Raw genomic sequence first — 8,948 nt, 5'->3', positions numbered from 1 at the left:
GGGACCTCCACCTCACCCCATAATACATGAGGATATCAATGACCAGAAGATTCTAGAACTCGCCTACAAGATGATTGAGCTGCTGACTGGAGAGGTTCCTATAAGGTGTCAAGATATCACTGTCTATTTCTCCATGGAGGAGTGGGAGTATTTAGAAGAACACAGATCAATACAAGGATGTCATAATGGAGGTTCCCCAGCCCCTCACATCACCAGTTCTATCTAGTAAGAGTACAACACCAGAGAGATGTCCCCATCCTCTTCTTCCACTGGACTGTAAACAAGAAGATCCCAATGTTCCTCAGGATCATCAGGGTGAAGATCTGAGCCAAATTAATACTACAGAGACATATGTGAGAGGTGATGAGTGGTGTAAAGTGGAGATTATTTCAGATGACAGCACAGACTTCTCCCGTGCTTCCCCTATACTCTGGAACTCCCCAACACATCAGGCTCTCACCTTCCACGGAAACCTTCAAAAGGAACCTGAAGACCCACCTCTTCCAACAAGCCTACAACCTGCAGTGATCCCCAGTCTACTGAACCACCACATGACCAGCTGTACCCTCACCTAGTGTATCCTCACCCATCCCCTGTAGACTGTGAGCCCTCGCGGGCAGGGTCCTCTCTCCTCCTGTACTTGTGTGTGCCTTGTTTTACTCATGTTTATTGTACTTGCCTCTATTTGCCCCATTCACATGTAAAGCGCCATGGAATAAATGGTGCTATAAAAATGAGTAATAATAATAATTATCTGGCAGGTCAGCTTAAAGCAATCTGTAGCTGGATGCCAGATTCTCAGTTAACAAATTCTGAGCATCTCTTGGCACAAGAGGCTGGAACTGACTGTTTGCTAGGTTTATTGGAACTAAATATATTGGTGCCAATATTCAAAAAGGGCTCTAAAAGTGAACCTGGAAATTATAGGCCAGTAAGTCTAACTCTATTGTTGGTAAAATATTTGAAGGGTTTCTGAGGGATGTTATTCTGAATTATCTCAATGAGAATAACTGTTTAACTCCATATCAACATGGGTTTATGAGAAATCGCTCCTGTCAAACCAATCTAATCAGTTTTTATGAAGAGGTAAGCTATAGGCTGGACCACGGTGAGTCATTGGACGTGGTATATCTCGATTTTTCCAAAGCGTTTGATACCGTGCCGCACAAGAGGTTGGTACACAAAATGAGAATGCTTGGTCTGGGGGAAAATGTGTGTAAATGGGTTAGTAACTGGCTTAGTGATAGAAAGCAGAGGGTGGTTATAAATGGTATAGTCTCTAACTGGGTCGCTGTGACCAGTGGGGTACCGCAGGGGTCAGTATTGGGACCTGTTCTCTTCAACATATTCATTAATGATCTGGTAGAAGGTTTACACAGTAACATATTGATATTTGCAGATGATACAAAACTATGTAAAGCAGTTAATACAAGAGAAGATAGTATTCTGCTACAGATGGATCTGGATAAGTTGGAAACTTGGGCTGAAAGGTGGCAGATGAGGTTTAACAATGATAAATGTAAGGTTATACACATGGGAAGAAGGAATCAATATCACCATTACACACTGAATGGGAAACCACTGGGTAAATCTGACAGGGAGAAGGACTTGGGGATCCTAGTCAATAATAAACTTACCTGGAGCAGCCAGTGCCAGGCAGCAGCTGCCAAGGCAAACAGGATCATGGGGTGCATTAAAAGAGGTCTGGATACACATGATGAGAGCATTATACTGCCTCTGTACAAATCCCTAGTTAGACCGCACATGGAGTACTGTGTCCAGTTTTGGGCACCGGTGCTCAGGAAGGATATAATGGAACTAGAGAGAGTACAAAGGAGGGCAACAAAATTAATAAAGGGGATGGGAGAACTACAATACCCAGATAGATTAGCGAAATTAGGATTATTTAGTCTAGAAAAAAGACGACTGAGGGGCGATCTAATAACCATGTATAAGTATATAAGGGGACAATACAAATATCTCGCTGAGGATCTGTTTATACCAAGGAAGGTGACGGGCACAAGGGGGCATTCTTTGCGTCTGGAGGAGAGAAGGTTTTTCCACCAACATAGAAGAGGATTCTTTACTGTTAGGGCAGTGAGAATCTGGAATTGCTTGCCTGAGGAGGTGGTGATGGCGAACTCAGTCGAGGGGTTCAAGAGAGGCCTGGATGTCTTCCTGGAGCAGAACAATATCGTATCATACAATTAGGTTCTGTAGAAGGACGTAGATCTGGGGATTTATTATGATGGAATATAGGCTGAACTGGATGGACAAATGTCTTTTTTCGGCCTTACTAACTATGTTACTATGTTACTATTGCCCCCAAGAGGTTACCCTTGCTTAAATTAGCAAGTTCATAGACAGACTAAGAATTAAGTTGGCTTTACGCATATTATAGCTGAAATGCAGAAATGGGGAATCCATATTTATCGACACTGATGAAACATCCATCTGCAGTTTTCTGGATCACCAGTAATGTCCGTTTGCTGAAAAACATATATGAAGGTAATGTGCTAATGTCATTTGAGCAGGTGCAGCTTAAATTCCAGATTCCGAGGTCCCAGTTCTTTAGGTATCTTCAGCTTGGTGCGACGCTTCAATCCCATTTACCTAGTCTGCATACAAATGAGTGTATATCATCATTCCCCTTAATTCGTATTCTTAAATAACAGAGTCTGCCATGTCTTATATCCAGTTTATATACATATTTACTATCAACAGGCTTTAACTTAAACCCACTAATGGTAAAAGATGAAGACTCTTAATACCTAATATTCCCAAGGAGAAGTGAGAGGGGGTTATGGGCTCCCCTACTCTTTGTGCCCCCTCGGCTAATAACAAAATGATTCAACTTTACACTATGCACCAGTCAGATCTTACTCTTCTTAAACTATTCCGGCTGCGACGTTCTTCTATCATTTTTTATTTTCACGGTTGAATATTCTAAACTTATGTTTAACACCTGAGGTTTCAAGGTGCTTACCACACATCTAGAGAAGTACCCTTAGGGGTCTAGTTTCCACAATGGTGTCAATTGTCGGGGGAGGGGGTTAAACTGTTTAGGCAATCAGGGGCTCTCCAAACACGACATGGCGTCTGCTAATTATTCCAATAAATTTTGTGTTCAAAAAGTCAAATGGTGCTCCTTCCCTTCCAGGCCCTGCTATGTGCCCAAACAGTAGTTTTCCCCTACATATGGGGTATCGGCATGCTCAGAAGAAATTGCTCTACACATTTTGGGGTCATTTTTTTCCTGTTACCCTTGTGAAAAAATTTGGGTCTAAAGTAAAATTTTTGTGACAAAAGTAAATGTTCATTTTTACCTTCCACATTCCAAAAATTTCTGGGATAACTGCATCATTGGTTCATATGTACATGAGTCAGTTACTGTAGCTTAAGTCAGAAGACCTTGTGGCTGAGAGGTATTCCGGCCACGCTAGGTCCATGAACATAGACCATGTGAAGCAGTCTTAATCTTCCTTAGCCAGGTTATCACTTTTCACAAGTCCCTCCACACCGTAGAGATTGACTTTCTGAAGCAGCAAGAGGCCTCCGGATTCTCTTGGCTGCAAAATATTTTCTAGTTTCTTCCCAGCAAATCCTAAAGCAGCAATAAAAAATGATTCTCAGTTTGTAGTAATCTGATGTGCTAACGGCGTGAAAATGAGCTTTGAAGCCACATGCAAATTAGCCTGAAAGTGCAATGGGGGCGTGTGGATGCACTCAGAATGCCTTAGCCTTTTTCACTACTCACCACTGGGTGGTGTCACTTTCCTGTCCGTTATTGGCAACTCTGCCATATACATAAAAGTTCCCTTTAATTTTGACTATTATTTTGGAACTATAATATACTTGTACAAGTTTATATGCCACTGTATTAACCTGTGTACAATTTTCTTTTTACAGACAATATAGATCATTAAGTTTCCTTGCTATCTTGTTCTTGAAAAAGTGCAAAAACTTTCATGACTTCATCTTTTTTGGCAAGCTGATTGGCAAATGTCCCATTGAAATCTGCTGTGTTTTTAAGCCCGGATTTCAAGAGAAAGTCAATACATCCTGCATGCTGACCAGAGCAAGCCATGTGAAGAGCTGCGGGGAAAAGTACAAAGTTAGTTTTTCTTTTAAAATGCATAGCAAAATCCAAAGTGTGCCCCCTGCCTCAACTGTAAGCATGTAAAACAAGTAGTGCAACAATTGAAGGGAAAAAGAGGTTATTAACTGAACTACACCATAGGATTAACTTTTAAAGCAATAACCGAAAATCGACTCAATGTCGCCCCTCAGCTCATCGCTTGCACCATTCCCTTCTAGAAGCCGCCAATCACAGTTTGGCATCTGATCTAGCAGTCTTAGACACTGCCGAGTTGTGAATGGCAGAGTCTGGGAGGGAGAGGTGAAAGCACATGTTCCTAGAGAAAACTCTAAAGAAATGCCCAGTCGGTCTGCAAGCAGAGATTTCACATGTTACTCTCGAAAATCAACAAATGTGAATATCTCTGCAATGGAGTGACGCAGCACAAAATGGGAAAAGAGTCAAAATCAGTGGGGCTCAGGTACTTTTACAAGGTGTTTCACTCAAGCATGTGAAAAGGTGTGTTTAATGTGATCCACAAGTTAAATGTTGACAGGAGAGTGTCATCAACCTTACCTGATCTTCCTTTTACATCTTGGCTATTGAGATCAGCACCAAGGGATAACAGGGCTGACAAAGAATGAATATGTCCTTCCTGCATTAAGATAACACAATCAATGAGTGTAAGTGGCTGTGGAAGTAATGATAATTATTAACTTTCTTGCCATAATTGACAAATGTTCACAATAATCATGTCTACTATACTAATTCAGTTGGTTTTTGTTTATGGTAAATAATTCCATCAATCAGAACAAGTATAGGACTTTTTTGAAATTATTCTCATTTGCTTCCTTTAAATATTGTGATCACAGTGATTATTCGGCTATTAGGCCAGGTTCACATTGCGTTAAAGCAGCCCGTTCAACGCATAGCGTTGACGGGCTGCGTTAACGCTATAGCAAAGACGCCATCGCGTTATACTATACCGCTAGCGCAGAGGATTCATTTGTGCTAGCGGTGACTGAGCCTCAGATGCTGCAGCCCGCGTCCGAGGCTCCGTCACTGAATGACGGCACATCGCTAGCATATGCCGATTATGGCATGAGTTGGCGATGCGCCCGATAATAGGGGTTAATGGCAGTGTTAACGGACTGCGTTACACCGTGTTATGCCACGGTGTAACGCAGTCCGTCTAACGGACTGCCATAACGCAATGTGAACCCAGCCTAAAGGTACCGTCACATTTAGCGACGCTGCAGCGATCCAGACAACGATCCCGATCGCTGCAGCGTCGCTGTTTGGTCGCTGGAGAGCTGTCACACAGACAGCTCTCCAGCGACCAACGATGCCGGTCCCCTGGTAACCAGGGTAAACATAGGGTTACTAAGCGCAGGGCCGCGCTTAGTAACCCGATGTTTACCCTGGTTACCAGCGTAAAAGTAAAAAAAACCAAACACTACATACTTACCTTCCGCTGTCTGTCCCCCGGCGCTGTGCTTCTCTGCACTGACTGTGAGCGCCAGCCGGAAAGCACAGCGGTGACGTCACCGCTGTGCTCTGCTTTCCGGCTGGCCGGCGCTCACAGTGCAGAGAAGCACAGCGCCGGAGGACAGACAGCGGAAGGTAAGTATGTAGTGTTTTTTTTTTTTTTTTTTTTTACTTTTACGCTAGTAGCCAGGGTAAACATCGGGTTACTAAGCGCGGCCCTGCGCTTAGTAACCCTATGTTTACCCTGATTACCAGTGAAGACATCGCTGAATCGGCATCACACACGCCGATTCAGCGATGTCTGCAGGGAGTCCAGCGACGAAATAAAGTTCTGGACTTTCTGCACCAACCAACGATGGCACAGCAGGATCCTGATCGCTGCTGCGTGTCAAACTCAACGATATCGCTAGCCAGGACGCTGCAACGTCACGGATCGCTAGCGATATCGTTGAGTGTGAAGGTACCTTTAGAAGAGAAGTGTAAGTGAACAATTACACATGAATAATAAAGAATAGTAAATGAAATGGGTCGTCCAATACTTTGATTCTGATGACCTATTACTGTGATAAGTCATCAGTATCAGATCATTGGGGATTGTCAGCTCTGATCAGCTCTGGATGAAAAGCAAAGCTCCAAATACTGTTTAGGTACCGTCACACTCAGCGACGCTGCAGTGATATAGACAACGAGCCGATCGCTGCAGCGTCGCTGTTTAGGTCGCTGTAAAGACGTCAAACACAGCAACGCCAGAACGATGCAGGAGCGATCCAGTGACGTAACGGCGACTCACTTATCGTTCTCGCTGGTTGTTAGCTCCATGTAAAACATTGCTGGCATCGTTGCTTTTGATGTCAAACATGACGATACACGCCGACCTGACGACGAAATAAAGTTCTGGACTTCTAGCTCCGACCAGCGATGGAACAGCGGGATCCAGATCGCTGCTGCGTGTCAAACACAACGAGATCGCTATCCAGGATGCTGCAACGCCACGGATCGTTGTCGTTCTCGCTGCAAAGTTGCTGAGTGTGAAGGAACCTTTTAGCAGCCCCTCTTCGAATTGCAGCTCAGATTCTAGAGATAAGATGCTGTTCTTAACAATGGCCAACAAAAAGTGTAGTAGTAAACACATAAGAGACAGTGAAACCTGGTGTCAGACTGGGCAGAGGTCTGGACCAAGTCAGCGACAAAAGTGCAAACCAGTGTTTGGTACGTGAATTATATCGGGGTGATTAAAATCAGAGAAGAAGTGGAGATTGACTACCACGTGAGGGCAGTGTCAGAGAGAAAGAGACAGGTCTCAGAACTGGAAGCCATCAAAGGGGTTGCATCATAATAGGACTGATCAATTGGCATCTCAGGCTCTGCAGTGATTGAAGGAAGACAAGTCTTGCGGCCAAAGGTGGTCAAGCCAGGAAGCTACAGATATAGCTATGATATACGACTAAGCAAAAGTGCAAGTGGCGTCAAAACACTGTAAATAGTGAGGTCCTGACACACTGAACATAGTGCTGTTAATTTAGGTTTACCTGGTACTCTCAAGAAGCTGGTACCCATTTTACAGGCTGTTGTCACAGGTAATTTTAGAAATGTGGCCTAGCAGCTGCAGAGACCCCCAAATGTGACAAGCCACCAATAACCAAGTGGTTGGTTCAACCCAGAGAACAGTAACTAACCTTGGCTGCATAGTGAAGTGCGCTCAGCTGCATAGACGTTCCGGTGTCATTCACGTCGACACCAAGATGGGACACCAGGTAATGAAGTGATTCGTCCTGTCCTGTAACAGCGGCCCGATGCAGTGCCTGGGCTCCCATGTTATCCACCGCGGTATAGCAGACCTAGTGATACACAAATGTAGGGCACAATTATCTCTTACCAGTAAAGAACAGGTGATTACAAAGATATGGAAAAAGGAAGTCAAGGCATCTCAGAGAACCGCACAGAATATTGATAAGCACGCCGATCGATAGCAAGTGAGTGCTTTATTGTGAAAAGTAAAAGTACATCTGAATAGTTGTCACTTGCTGGTGAGCTCGAGTCCTGAATATTGATGACCTGCGGACTCTGTGGCAATCATCAGTGCTGACTGACAGCTTCCCCCCTATTGGGGTATATTCACATGGGGCAGGCTTGTTGCAGAATTGTCTGTTAGTCTCAATCATCTGTACGAAGCGTACAATGAATCTGCCATACGTGCACAGCGGGGACGAGGTCAGTGGCCGAATACAACAGGACTCTGTATCTAGCATTCTTTTAACTCATTTATTCATTTGCATACACATGGACTGCTTTACCATACACTTATGATTAAATTATTTCTAAGATCACATTGTATTTCTTAGCAACATACCTTTTTCATTTCTATCAGCAGTTTAGCAATTTGGAGGTGTCCATTCTGCACTGCATCCATGAATGGCGTTACTCCACAGCTGTCTTTACAATCTGGATCATAGCTGCACCTATGATTTTTAATGATAATGATTTTTATCATGTTTAACCCCCTCAGGGACTATGCAAATTTCCATTTTTTACATTTGCATTTTTCCCTCTATTTCTTCCAAGAGCCATAACTTTTTTTTATATCTCCATAGACACACATAGGGCTTGTTTTTTTGCAGGATGAGATGTAGTTTTGAATGACACCATTCACTTTACCATTCAATGTACTGGATAAAAAAAGAATTTAAAAAATCCAAGTAGGATGAAATGGTGAAAAAAATGCAATTCCATGTTTAGGTTTTGTTTTTCAGTGTTCATTTTATGGTAAAATTGACCTGTAAACATGATTCTCCAGGTCAGTACAATTACAGATATACCAAACTTGCTTGGATTTTTTATTAAAGTGGTGATTTTTTTTTAGAAGGATGTAAAAAATGTTTTCCCCATTTCTGCTGTCATTTTCCAGGACCTATAAGATTTTTATTTTTCTGTTAATGGAGCAGAATTCTGATTTTTTGCATGTTGAGCTTACAGTTTTAATTTGGGATACCCAGCACATTTTTATTGCATTGCGTTATTTTAGGGAGGAATGATGACAAAAAAAAAAAATCACAACTGGAGTTATTTTTTTCTTTTCATTTTACAATTTTTAATATTAATTAATATGGATGTGGTAATATTTTTTAAATTATTTTTAATAGGGGAAAACAGGATTTTTGGTTGCTTACCGTAAAATCTGTTTCTTGGAGCCTCCATTGGGGGACACAGGTAACCATGGGGAGTATGCTGCTGCCACTAGGAGGCTGACACTATGCAAATAAAAAAGTTAGCTCCTCCTCTGCAGTGTACACCCCACCGACTGGCATTATACTCTTCAGTTAGTGAGAAAGCAGTAGGAGATAAATAACAAGGTTGAAAACCATAACCACAAACTTGAGAACTG

General features: G+C 42.7%; 1 protein-coding gene across 1 annotated transcript in view; it reads right to left on the bottom strand.

The window, feature by feature from the left end:
• Positions 1–2,684: 2,684 nt before the first annotated feature.
• ANKRD16 (ankyrin repeat domain 16) overlaps positions 2,685–8,948 on the bottom strand; it is a 34,085-nt gene continuing 27,821 nt past the window's right edge. The window contains exons 4-7 of the mRNA XM_069765330.1: positions 7,917–8,025; positions 7,243–7,404; positions 4,655–4,733; positions 2,685–4,095 (exon numbers count right to left, since the gene is read on the bottom strand). Coding sequence (XP_069621431.1) covers positions 3,923–4,095; positions 4,655–4,733; positions 7,243–7,404; positions 7,917–8,025 — 523 coding nt within the window. The 3' untranslated portion in view covers positions 2,685–3,922. The remainder of the gene's footprint in view (positions 4,096–4,654; positions 4,734–7,242; positions 7,405–7,916; positions 8,026–8,948) is intronic.

The sequence above is a fragment of the Ranitomeya imitator genome, chromosome 4 (genome assembly GCF_032444005.1).
Source record: "Ranitomeya imitator isolate aRanImi1 chromosome 4, aRanImi1.pri, whole genome shotgun sequence".
In the NCBI taxonomy this organism is placed as follows: Eukaryota; Metazoa; Chordata; class Amphibia; order Anura; family Dendrobatidae; genus Ranitomeya; species Ranitomeya imitator.
This window is presented reverse-complemented; position numbering and strand designations above follow the sequence as displayed.